This window comes from Gallinula chloropus, assembly GCF_964237585.1.
Source record: "Gallinula chloropus genome assembly, chromosome: 31".
NCBI classification, from domain to species: Eukaryota; Metazoa; Chordata; class Aves; order Gruiformes; family Rallidae; genus Gallinula; species Gallinula chloropus.
In genome coordinates, this window is record NC_140116.1 from 1,679,824 (window position 1) to 1,693,263 (window position 13,440).

Sequence of the window (13,440 nt, forward strand, 5' to 3'; positions counted from 1 at the left end):
GGTCAGCAGACATGTGTTTTGACAATTGCCAGAATTCCCTCTCTCTCTCTCTCTCCTCCTTTTTTTTACTACCTTCCAACCCGCGCAGAGACCGAAAGGGCTTTTGCGAGGGAGAAAAACCCTTTTCCCACCCCCGCCCCCCCGTTATAATTATTATTTTTTTAAAAATATAGAGATTATTTGACTATTTTTCAAGGGGGTTGCGCGCCGAGCGCTGCGACTTGGAGGGAGCCGCCCTGAACTTTTGCTGCACTTTCCCCTAAAGCAACTCCGAGAAGCAAATAAAAGCCACCAGAACACGTTTAAGGCCATTTCCCTCCACCACGCTGCGAGGGGGATAAATAAGAAAAAGCAAAGAAATTCCTCCTCTGGGCAATTCTCCGCGGAAATATTCCGCGTTTTCCACCTAGAGCGGAAAATAAAGGGATTTTTTAAATTTGTTTTTTTTTGCGGAGATTTGCGCTGGGAAAAAACTAGAGGGGACAAAGCGCTGGGTGTATTTTTTTCCCAGCCCCCCCCCTTTTTTTTTTTTAGGAGAAATATAGGGGGGAGAAATGGGTGTTTTGGCTAATTATGTCTCTGCGCACCTCGGTGCGGAAAGATGCCTTTTAATTAGGAATTAAAGCTGTTAAATAGGCCGCCCTCTTCCCCCAACCGCGCCGGAATAAAACTTTACGCAGCTCCGAATCCAAGTGTTCAGGGATGGGGGGGGGGGGGGGAGGGGGGTGGGAAGGGAAGGAGAGATTTCATCTCCTCATTTTTATTTTTAATTAAGAGCTGCCCAGACTCTGACTCCGAGGTTGTAATTACAGAGAATAAGAGAACGGCTCCAAAACAATGCGAACCATGCATTGAGGAGGGGGGGGGTTGTGGGGGGGAGATTGGTAAATAAACCCCATATAAACCTCCAAGAATTTATGGTTGTTCCCCCTTTGCCCCCCCCTTGTATTTATTTTTTTAGGGGGGTTGTTATTTGTATTATTTTTAATTTATTTATATTTTTCTAAGCGTTATTTACAGCCAAAAAAGGAGGGGGGGGGGGGGGGGGGGGGGAAAGGGCAATATTTGACTAGGAAAAACCCTGTTGTAAAGAGCAGGAATAAATTCCCAGCGAAAGACCCAAATAAATAATTAGGGCTCACGTGTGCCATAAATGTCAAGTTAAAAAAAAAAAAAAAAAAGGCAAAGGGGGGGGGCCGGGGGGGGTGTGTGTGGAAGGCAGAGATCCCAGATCCAAGGTGAAATCAGTTTAAATAAAAAGGCTTTTAATGGCATCGCTTGTATTTACCTCTAAGAGCTGGGAGTATTTAATCAGATGGGAGCGCGCAGCCCTATGGCCAGATGAGGGGGGGGAATAGGAGTAAGGGGGGTGCGTGGGCCTTACACACGTGTAAGTGTGGGGATTTTTGGGGGGGTTTTAAGGCTGAGGGTGCCCCCCTTTATTTTTCTTTTAGTGCATCCCAAAAGGGATGTTTTTAGCAGGAAAAAAAAATCACCTTCACCCTGTTTGAATCAGTGGAATTTATATTGGGGGGTGGGGGGCACCTCCCAACCTCAGGGCATCTCACGCGTGGGGAGGAGGAGGGGGGTGGGTGCTGTCTATTGCCCCACTCTGGGATCAACCCTAAGTGAGCAACACGGCTGGAAAGAGTAACAGTCCACCCCCCCCCTCCAAAACACACACACACACACCCCCCCAACCCAAAGCTGCTGCAGGGCTGGGCATCCCCTCACTACCAGTAGCGGGATCTTGGGGCTGGAAGGAGACGGGGGGGGGGGTGTGCACACACCGATTTGGATTTGTTTCCTTCCAGTAATTACTGAGGGATAGAAAACACATGTGGTGGGGTTACAATTTTTTCCTTTTAAAGAAAAAAACCCCTTTTTTTTTTTTTTTAAATATTATTTCCCCCCTTAAATCAGCCCATCAATTCGCTAATTAGAGCTGGGATTTGGCGGGGGGGGGAGGGGGGCAAGAATCCTCCCGACTCATATTTATTTTTCCTTTCAGCGTGGTTTTTATTTTCTATTTCTATTTATTCCCCCCCCCCCCCCCTTTTCTCTCTGCGACCGTCAATGGGGAGAGAGGGGATAAAAAAATAAGGCGGGGGGGGGATGAAAGAGAATCTCGCTTATGAGTGGTGAATGTTATTTCAGATTTCTATGGGCGCTTTTCTTTTTCTGGGAACAAAGAGCAACTCCTATTAAAGAGCTACTCGAAGACTTGTACATATTTCTACTGCTGTGTAGCACTTTTAATAAAACATCTGTTCTTGCTTCTGCTGATGAGTTTACATAATTGTTTGCAGACCAATTTAACCAAGGAAAGCGCCCCACATATTCCCTCTACACGTTTGCATGGGGTGGGTGGTGGGGAGGGAGGGAAGGGGGGGGGGGGGTAGAAATAAATACCTTTATGGTAGTGACATATCTTGATGAAATACTTTCGAAAAATCCCCAAACTGCTGGAAAAATATCAATGGGGTGGGGGGGGGGGAGACACACACAAAAAATCCCCCCCCAACCCCAAAACGTGAGGCTGAGGAATTGCAGTGGGTAAAACACACTTTAATGATGCCTCATTTGTATTTACAGGAGATTTTTGGGGTGGTTGGGTTCTCTCTTTTTTTTTTTTTTCATCCTCTCACTCCCCCCCCTCTTCTTCCCCTCCCTTTTCTCCCCAGAAACCTGATTTTTAACGTGGGGAGAGGATGCTATTTTAAGTTTCTTTACGGCAGCTGGTTTCTGTTCACTATAAATCGAGCAGACTTTTAAGACTTGCCCTCTGTTTAGAGAAGTAATAAAACACTTAACTTTCTCGACTCCTAGTCACACGGTTATCACACAGGTCTCGATACAACAGCCCCGAGCACCTATACAAAAAAAAATAAATATAAATAATAATAATAATAAAAGAAAATTTTAAAAGGAGGGAGAGGAAGGAAAAAATAAATTATAATGTTCAGGGAGAGAAAAATAAAATAAAAGGGGGGGAAAAAAATATCAAAACACCAACCCAGAAGGGGTCTTTCTAGAAACTCCTCCAAACTTTGGCAAGGTTGGCGTGGGGGATAAATGCCCTTCCATAGGTGTAGCTCCCCACGTCAATCTGCCCTAGCAAAGGTCCAACCCATCCAGCTGTAGCTACTTTTAATTTACTCGCCAAATTACACCGGGCTGTAAGCAATACATAAGGTAAGACAACACGCCAATAACTGGAAAGCTCTCGTTCATCCATCTCTCTCCCTCCCTCCAGCCCATTTCTTGGACCTTCGCAACAATTTAATATCTGGAAGCAGCTTGCATGGGCAGTGGGGGATTCCAAAGTAACCCTGCCCTGAAAGGACTGGGGTTCAGGGGAGATGTGCCCATGCCTAATAATATTTGCAACACATCCCTGCCTCTCCAGATCTGTCCAGCTGAGAATGCCTCTGGCTGGGGGTTTAACAGCTCAGCAGAAAGCGGAAAAGCACCCAAAATAATTAAAAAAAAAACCAAACAAACCCAAAACAACCCAAATCCCTCCAGTTAATCGCGTTTCTATCCCAGTTATTTTAATTCTGAATTTATTTTTCTTTTTGCCTTTTTCTTTGGGACGAGAAACACCCCCCGGGCGAACTCTGGGGGGGGTGGGGGGGAAGAGGAGAGGGAGGAGAAAAAGGGCAACGAAAAGATCCTAAAGTTGGCTTTTTTGGGGGGGAAACGCCTGTAAATCTTCCCTCTCCCCACGAGTCTTATATCTGTACCAGGCTGGCTCCAAGTTGGGCAGCCTGAGGTGGGAGCCAGCCTGGGCTCCCTAACAAGGTACACATGCTAAATAAGATGCTGCACACTCCCAGCTATCTCTTTTTTGGTTGGAAACTTTATTTTTTTTCCCCCTAGTGACACTCAGGGGAAGCCTTAACGTTATAGAAGATGAATACACGAGCTTCTCTCTTTTTTTTTTTCCAGTTGTAGTCTCGTTTATGGTTTTATTGCTACCATTGATTACTTTGCTTTGTTACACAGAGGAAAAAGAGCATAAAATCCCTTGGCATCCGGGTTCCTGTTATAGCTGGAGGGGGGGGATATACACACACACCCCCCAAGCCCTTCTTTGTCAGCTAAAAAAAAATCTTGCAGGGATTTATCGCTTAAAAATCAATTTAAAATAAATAATAATAAAAGGGGTGGTGGTGGGATTAAGGGTATTGATGGAGCGCAAGGCAAACAAATACTCTCAGTTTGGAATTGGAGTGTGCACCCACAAACCTTCCTCTCCCTTCCCACCCCACCCCCAGCACCTTCACATTTAAAATAAAATCGTGGGCTTTAAAAAAAATAAAATAAAAACAAACCCCAAAACTAAAACCAAACACACACAACACACACACACACACAAAAAACACCATCCCCAAAAAACAACCCACCCAACAAACACAACCCACCCCAGAGGAGGCCAGGGTTTCCCTGCCATAATGGGATTTTTAAATAGGAAGCCAGCAGAATGATAAAGATACCTCGCAATATTTACAGATCAGCAGGTATGTTTTACATTTAAGGGGCAATTTATGGCTCTAGATTGAAATTAAAATTAGATTAGCCTGCCTTCATTTCAATTAGTCCTAGGTGCAATCTACCCAGAGGAGATAGAATATAATCTCACCCCCCCACACACCCTTCTCCCTCCCCTCCCATCTAACTAAATATTTGCAATAGAAGTTTCCCAATCAGTTGTAAATATCTGCGACTGGAAATTGCTGCAAACACAAACACGAGGTTGCGTCCCCAGCCCAGGCTGCCCACTGCAAACACAAATCCTCTCTCTCTTTCTCTCTCTCTCTCCTATTTTGTTCCTATTTTAAATACATAATCTCTTTTTCCCCCACCCCACCCCCCCCTTTTTATTTCCCCCCCCACACTGCTGATGGAGTTGGTGGTGTTGAAAATGTAAATAAATCTCTTCCCCCCACTCCCCCCCTAACCAAGCCCTGTGAATGAAACGTTTGAGGGGAGAAATGTCAAAGTAGGGGAGATAATCCAACTTCCAGGCTAAACGTGAGTTTGTAATGTTGGGTGTTGCTTTGCTGGATGTCTTCTTTCTCCCCCCACCCCTCCACCCTTTACCCCTCCTCAGGACATACTTTGGGAAGGCTCTGAAACACGTTATCAATTCAGAAGTCGCCATGTTCTTCTCCCCCCCTACCCCACCCCCCCCACACACACCCCCTTCCCCTTTATGTAATATTTTCTCATCAGGAACACAACCATTTGATTCCATAATATTGACCAATGCTCCAGGAGAACAAGAAGAGGGGGAAGGAGAAAGGAAAAAAGAGAAAGAAAGAAAGAAAAGAGAAAGAAAAAAAAAGAGAGAGAGAGGGTAATTTATGGCTTAATATTCTGTGGACATCTGAGATTTATTACTGGGGATTCTGAGCCGGTTTATTACATGATATTAAGCAAACATTTCTAAAGGAAAACAACCCCCTCCCCCCCAAAAAAAGCCAAGACACACCAAAAAAATCAAAACAAACACCAAACACAACACAGGCAACAAGGCAACAGCCACCCAGCCGGGGCTTCCAGAGCCCCGTGTCCAGCGGCGGAAAAGAGGGGTGGGGGCTGGGGTTTGGGGGGGAAGGAAAAGTTAAGCCTGGCTTAAGAAATTTGTACCATCACCACCTCGCCCCACACACACCATCCCCCCCCACACACACACACACATACCCACCTCCCCCCTCCTTTGCAGCCCAGCTGCCTCCCCAGGCAGGACCCCCAAGCGCTGGCACCAGGAGCGCTCCCCTCCCCACCTCATCCTCCCCATTCCCCCGTCACCCCGGGGGTGCTGGGGGGGTTTTGGGGGTGCAGGACTTACTTTCCATACCCACTTAGTTTCAACTAGGGAATCAACAGAAGCAAAAGCAATTTTTTCCCTTTTTGACACCCGCCTCCCCATTGGCTCCCCCCGGGTCAGCTGACTTTGTCATTTTGTCTGTCCTGGAGCAGAGCCTTCCCTATAACAATCTAGTTCAGACTACAAACTGGAGACAGAAATAAATATTAAAGAAATCACACAGCCAGGTATAGAGGACGATATGAATTCCTATTTTACAAACCCATCTTTATCCTGCCATCTAACCAGTGGCCAAGAGGTGCTTCCCAACGTAGCCCTCAATTCAACTGCCTATGACCCTGTCAGGCATTTTTCTACTTATGGAGCAGCCGTTGCTCAAAACCGGATTTATTCTTCTCCTTTTTATTCACCGCAAGATAATGTTGTGTTTAGCTCCAGCCGAGGACCTTATGACTATGGATCTAATGCTTTTTACCAAGAAAAAGACATGCTTTCTAGCTGCAGGCAAAATTCTATGGGACATAATACACAGACATCAATCGCACAGGATTTTACCAGTGACCAAAACAGGAACACTTCGCAAGAACAAAAAACTAGCATTCAAATATACCCCTGGATGCAGCGTATGAACTCCCACAGTGGTAAGTTTTACAGCTCGGAGATATAAATTAAATAAACTGAACCATCTTTACGACCTTCTCCCTAGCAGAACAGGCTGAGCGACTTTTTATGGCCCCATAAAAACAATAATATAGCTCCTTCACAGTTGCAGCTACAGGCCTTTTATTTGTTAAGTTGTTGCAAGCAAATATGGCTTGTTATGCTCTTTCTAATTAAAAGACTTCGAGAGTGTAAAATATCTATAATAAAGTGCAGCGAGCTCTGCTCGGGAGTTAAGCACAAAATATTACCGGCGTAAAAATAAGTTTTAATGAAGGGTGCGGGAAGTGCGCGGTGGCGGGTTACCCGCAAGGAGAGGGGCCGGGGGGAGCTGCTGCTTCCCTACATACACCCACACACATCAAACCACCCCCCCGCCTTACACACACACACACACACCGGGTCCCGTGTCGTGTCGCCCCCCCCCCCCAAAAATCTTCCAATTGGCAGGAATAATGTGGGAAAAGGGGGTGTCAGGGTGAGGGAGAAGCAGCAGCATCCCGGGAGAAAATGACCCGGGAGAAAATGCTGCTCGCAAAAGGTTTCATTTAATTAAATTTTTAAAAACCCAAAAAAAAGGGGGGGGGGAGGGGAAAAAAAAGGAGATATTTTTTTAAGTATCTTTTTTTTTTTTCTCAAGGGGGGGTATCGGGGGGGGGGCCCAGGCGGCTGTTCTGCCGCCGCGGCCGGAGCTAGAAGAAGAGGAGGGGGGGGGAAGGCGGAGGAGGAAGAAGAGGGGGGGGGGGAGGAAGGAGGAGCGGGGCGGGCGCGGGGTTGCGCGGGGGCGGAGGGGTTGCGCGGGTGCGGGTGGTTTTTTTTTCTTTCTTTTCTTTCTCTCCCCCCCCATCCCCATCCCCATCCCCATCCCTATCCCTCCCCCCATCTTTCATCCCTCCGCGTTCCACCGGGCTGACGATTTTTAGTCTGTTTTGTCTCGGCATCCCTAGGAGTGGGCTACGGGGCCGACCGCCGGCGGGGCCGCCAGATTTATTCCCGTTATCAAACCTTGGAGCTGGAGAAAGAATTTCACTTCAACCGGTACCTGACCCGGCGGAGGCGGATCGAGATCGCCAACGCTCTCTGCCTGACGGAGAGGCAGATCAAGATCTGGTTCCAAAACCGAAGGATGAAATGGAAAAAAGAAAGTAATTTGAGTTCGACCCTCTCCGGGGCGGGGGGGGGAGCGGCCGCCGCAGCAGCCGACAGCTTGGCCAAGGAGGAGAAGCGAGAAGAGACAGAGGAGGAGAAGCAGAAGGAGTGAAGAAAGTGACAGCTCGGCGGCAGGACACCCCCCCTATCCGACCCCCCTATCCGACCCCGCTATCCAACCCCCCTTCCCTCCCCTCCCCAGTATTTATCACTGGCACAATGTTTGGCTACGTTTAAAAAATACATTAATTAATTCATAATGAAGGGGGGTGTGTGTGTAAAAAATATGGTCTAATGTGGACATCCCCTCCACACATCTACACAGCCCCCCCACACCCCCCCTCCCTCCTCCTCTCCCTTCCACTCTCCCCAGTGACACCCCCGCACACACATCTCCACCATCACCTATTTATCTAACTCGGGATAAGACTGATTCAAACCTCACACTGCCCCCCACCCCCAAACACCTCCACACACACACACCTTCCTTCTCCTCCTCATCCCTCCTCCTTCCTTCCTCCCTCCCTCCCTCCTACCCCCCTCTTCACATAGTAAAATTGGGCATCCACCCTCCGCAGTGCCGGGTCGGACTGTGCCCTCTGCCCAGCCGCTTCTTCCTCCCCTGGTTAAAAAGGAAAATAATCTGATTTTTCCCCCCCGAGAAAGCTCCTTCCACCTAAATATAGCATTTCCGAGAGCATCCTCCTCGTATTTAAGCAGATACCTGGGCTCATCACTGCATACTACAAACTGTGACAGTTTCTGTGTGAATATTTTTAACTGTGTTTGTGGTACCTGTATTTATATTTATGTTTAGCACTGTAATGTTCCACGGTATAAAAGTGAATGGAGTTCTATAGCAGTAGAAAAGGAAACAAAACAAGAAAAAAAAATATCATAATAATTAAAAAAAAAAATCCAACATCTTGTGTTACACCCTCTCATGTATAAAGGTCATGTCCAGAGGACTATGTTGAGTATTTAATAAAAGCTGAATATTATTTTTAAAGTTTATAGAATGGCCTCTGAGCTTCAGTCGGAACCTTTCGTGTTGATGACAGCCTGTTAGAAAGTTCACTTATCTTCTCTGTGTGTTGTTCCTGAAAAAAAAATCAGCTCCTTCTCTCCTTTTCCTACCTCTCCCGTTCAAGAGTATCCCAAAAAAGGGAAAAAAAAAAGGGAAAAAAAAAGAGAAAAAAAGGGGAAAAAAAAGAAAAAAGGGGAAAAAAAAAGGTGGGAAAAAATAATTACATTTTGCTTTGTCTCCTTGGATTAGTCTTGTTACTGTATTGTTCGGTGGCATCAGGAATCTATGCCATACCTCTCGCTTCATGATTAAAAATGGATTTCCAAAGTTCAAAACAGTATATATTTCTTATTGCACCCTCCTCAGTCAAACGCCAGGTCAAAGGTTCTGCTTCTTTTTTATTCTTATTTTGATTTAATTTGAGCTCTACACAGCTGACAATCCTCCAGCTCTGCGGAAGGACTCGCTCCCCCCCATCACACCCCCCCAACTCATCCCTCCCCACCGACTCTATTTCGACCCCATAAACCTTCCCAGGGATGGGGGGGGGGGCGGTGCGGGGAGTGAGGGGGGGGGGGATGAAGAGTCACTTTTATCCAGAAACTCATCCTTAAGGAGAACGGAAATCGTGGATATAACGCTGGGAAACAACCCCCGCTGCTGTGGATCGCAGGCTCGGTTGAACCATTGGAAAAGCTGGATTTCAAAAAAAAAACCAACCCAACCCCAAATCTGCATTTTTTCCCCTCGTCTCTTTGTCACTCTGAGTTTCCTGGGCTGAGCAGTAGGTAGCACCGAGCCAGGGATGAGATTTCCCTGGATGCAGCTTAAGTCCCCTTCAAGCTTTTGAAGGGAACAACCAGGATTTGGTGTTGACTGAACATAACCAGGGGGGGAAAAAACCCAAAATAAAAGGAAAAAGAATGAAAAAAAAAAAGGGGGGGGGGGAAATATATTAACCAGCAAAATGCAGCCCGGGGAGGTTCTCTGAGCCCATCCTTCGCTCGTCTCCAGCCTGGAATGTGCAGGCGATTTTTACAAGGCGCAGGAATGATGGAAAAAAAAAAACCCCTCAACCCCAAATCAAAGCAAAACAAACCACGGAGAAACCCTCACACAACCCCAAAGCTCTGTTAAAACGAAAGGAACCAAGGAAACAGCACCAAAGGAGGAGGAGAAGCCAAGGGCGTTTTGCAACAAGAGGAGGGTAACGACCTGGCTCAGGGAGCAGGAGGCTCCCCGGGTGTAAAGCGGTTGGAACGTCGGGGAGAAAAAAAAACAAGGAAAAAAAGGCCAAAAAAAAGGAAAGGAAAAAATATATTTAAAGGAAAAATAAAGCAAACAAGCCCCGATATATATCCGCAACCACACATGTATAACTCGGCGCCTCCGGAGAGAGCGAAGCCGGTATGTAACAGCCTGGCGCATTCAAGGCTTTTCCCTGCCTGCTGCATGGAGACGGAGCAGAAAGGAAACGTGCTCAGGTCTGCAAGGCAAAGCCTGGAGAGGGGGGGCTCGGAGCTGTCTGTCTCCTACCGCATCTCTTCCCCCCCCTCCTCCCCTCTCCTTTCCCCCCCTTTTCCCTGCTCCGGAGCAGAAGGGAGGGCTGGAAATTCAGATTTGAAGGTATTTATTTCCCCTTCGCTTTGAAGAGAGGGGCTGGTTTCTCCAGCCAGCAGCAGACAAGGAAGATCCAGGCTTCTGCCAGCAATAAATTGCGAAGGGGTGGTGGTGGTGGGGGTGTGTGTGTGGAGAGAGGAGGGGGGAGAAAGGTAACAGGAATGTAAACTTTGGCGCATCGGAGGAGCTTTATATACGAGGAGCAGCCTCTGTACAAGGCTCAGGACCTTCCCCGACCGGCACCGCTCCCAAAAAAACCAAAACCCCTCGGAAAACAACGCGGGGAATGTACGTGGCTCTTTTTCCACCTAATCCACCTAAATCCTCGTGCGATTTAAAAAAAGACAGACAAAAATCCTCCTCATCCTCCTCCGAACCCCACGGTTTAAAATCGAGGCGAGTTTCTCCCTTCGCAGCGACAAATAAAACACCCACCAAAGAAATACTCTAAAGGCAAATGGGGGGTTCCCCCCATCCCTCCTTTCCCCCCGCACACACACCGCGCCCGCGCAGCTGCGCGTTTGGGACGAGAGGAAATGGAACAAAAAATGCGCGCAAGGATACGAGGAAAAGACTTTGTTTTGTTGGTGCTGCTGTTTGAAAATCGCGGAGCGCTGCGCGGAGGGAGCTCGGACGCAGCCTGCGCGCTGCACACCCTTTCCCCTTTCTCACCCCCTCACATCACCCCCCCCTTAACCTCCCCCCCGCCTTCCCCTCTTTATCCGCGGGGGGCGGTGCGGTACGCGGGGGGGCGCGGAACTGCGGTTGCGCTGCCGCGGAGCAGCGCTAGGTGCCGCTGCCGCCTCGCCGTCCCGCAGCGCGCTCCGCCCGCGCTCCCCCGCGCACCCCCGGCGCCTTCCGCGGGCGCCCATCAATTATCCGCCCCGGGGTCATCAAGGCAAATTGATGAGTGGCCGGCGACGTCACGTGACGCCACTTAAATATCCCATATTTGGGCAGAGCATATAGGGGGGGGAAAAAAAGAAAGAAGAATCCCCACCTATAAATTCTGCACTTTAGGAGGAACAAAACGCGCCCCCCCACCCCCCCCCTACCCAACACCCCCCCCACCCCTGAACTTCAAAGGGCCACAAATCACCCCAAGCAAAACGGTTGGGGGGAAAAAATTAAAAAAAGAAAAAGAAAAAGAGGGGAAAAAGGGGGTGGGAAAAAAAGGGAAGAAAAAAGAAGGAAATAAAAGAAGGAAAAAAGAAGAAAAAAAAAGAAGAAAAGAAGAAAAAAAGAAAAAAAGGAAAAAAGAGGGGGAAGGGAAAAAAAAACCCCTTCCCCAAATTTTCTTGGCCCCCCCTTCCCCTTATTTTATTTTTCTTCTCCTTCCCCCTCCTCCGCCATGAGTTCTTACGTCGCCAATTCGTTTTATAAGCAAAGTCCCACTGTTCCTGCCTATGCCATGCAAAGTTATGGAAATTATGGAAGTGTGCCTGAGGTTCAGTCACCCAGGTACCGCTACGGTGGCTTGGATCTAAGCATCACCCTCCCCTCCTCCGGGGCTACCAACTCCCTGAGCGGCTTGGACATGTCTGCGACCCCCCGAGCTAACCCCGAGCGACCTTCCTGCACGGTCATGGGTTCTTCAGGGCATCCTTTAGCGAGAGACGATCAAGCATCCCTAAATCCCGGGATTTACAGTCAGAAGAGTGCTAACACGACGCTGGAGGAGAGATCTAAGAGCTCGGGTGAAATCAAAGCTGAGCCCGTGCAAACAGCACAACAAGGAGGACCCCAACTGCAGCAGCAGCAACAACCTCCACAAATTTATCCCTGGATGACCAAACTACACATGAGCCATGGTAAAAAACTTTCGCTTCTTGATTTTGGTTTCACAGGAAATTTCTTTCCCCCCCCCTCTTTTTTTTTTTTCCCTCCTTCTCCTTTTTTTTTTCCCCTGCCTTGGGTTTTTATAGGCCATACGGGGCAAATAATAAAAAACCTGAGGTCGTAAATTTTACGACTAAGGCATCAATTGCTCGTAAAACTGTCCACTAAAAGGCTTAGAGGCTATATACGCCCAAATTTATGACAGCATAATTGGATCATAGAAACAAAACGTGTATAAAAGGCAATATTCCATTTTTTTGGGGAAGGGGGGGTTAAAAATAACTTGGAATACACATGTTCTTTGAGGGCGAGCTTCTAAAAAAAATAGAAAAAAAGATAGATAGAGAGAAGGTGGAGGGAAAGCGTGGGGAGATTTTTCCCCCTCCACCTTCCCAGGGATGAGAAGAAGGGGTGGGGGGGGGGGAAGAAGAGATAAGATCCCCAAGAAAAGATGTTTCCCTCCTTTGTACACTTCCTTATTGTCCGAGAGGAAACAGGTTCACTTCTGGCTCATCTACATGCGTTTGATCTGGGCTTTAGAAAGGGAAGGGAGGGAGTGGGGACACACACACACACACACACAACACGACACACACGTTGTGGGGCTGAAGGTGTCGGGGAACGAAAGATTTCAGGCTGCTCCACTCCCTGCGTGTCCAGCGAACTTCTGTATGTTCTAGATTTGTAACCGGGTATTCCTCATTTAATAACCGATATATACATATATATAAAAATTAATAAAATATTGTTTAAACCCCCATCCAGAATAGCTTCGGCTTTTCGTGCGGTGCTTTCCCTTTTATTGTCTATTTTTTCCTCCCCCCAGAAACGGATGGGAAACGCTCCCGCACCAGCTACACCCGCTACCAAACTCTGGAACTAGAGAAAGAATTTCATTTTAACAGATACCTGACCCGGCGGAGGCGCATTGAGATCGCCAACAACCTCTGCCTGAACGAGAGACAAATCAAAATCTGGTTTCAAAACCGGAGGATGAAGTGGAAGAAAGATTCCAAGTTGAAAAGCAAAGAAACTCTTTAGGTGGGATCGCAGATTGGGGAGGGGGAAGCATCCTTGCTTGGGGTTGTGGTGGGTGGGTATTTTTTTTCCCCCTTTTCTTTATGGATGGGGGCTTTTTTGGGGGGTTTCTTTCCTATTTTGCATCACTTGTGGTGGAAGCTACCTTGAGAAAACTTGGATATTTTTATTTTTGGGGGGTGGATGGGTGGGGAGGGAGCTGCTGGCTGGACTCTAGTCCGGACCCTCACAAATCCCTCAGACAAAGGAGAGCTCTTATTAGCATGCACAC

The 13,440-nt window shown here is 47.7% G+C and overlaps 2 protein-coding genes across 2 annotated transcripts; both read left to right on the forward strand.

The window, feature by feature from the left end:
* Positions 1–6,077: 6,077 nt before the first annotated feature.
* Positions 6,078–7,757, forward strand: HOXC6 (homeobox C6; the record flags this gene model as incomplete). Its single annotated transcript, XM_084277226.1, has 2 exons — positions 6,078–6,477; positions 7,444–7,757. The coding sequence occupies 2 exons, from the start codon at positions 6,078–6,080 to the stop codon at positions 7,755–7,757; spliced, it is 714 nt and encodes a 237-aa protein (XP_084133352.1).
* A 3,661-nt stretch (positions 7,758–11,418) lies between these two features.
* HOXC5 (homeobox C5) lies at positions 11,419–13,172 on the forward strand (the record flags this gene model as incomplete). The annotated part of the gene is made up of 2 exons (XM_084277268.1): positions 11,419–12,103; positions 12,958–13,172. Exons 1-2 carry the CDS (start codon positions 11,644–11,646, stop codon positions 13,170–13,172), a joined length of 675 nt encoding a protein of 224 aa, XP_084133394.1. The 5' UTR covers positions 11,419–11,643.
* Positions 13,173–13,440: the final 268 nt, after the last annotated feature.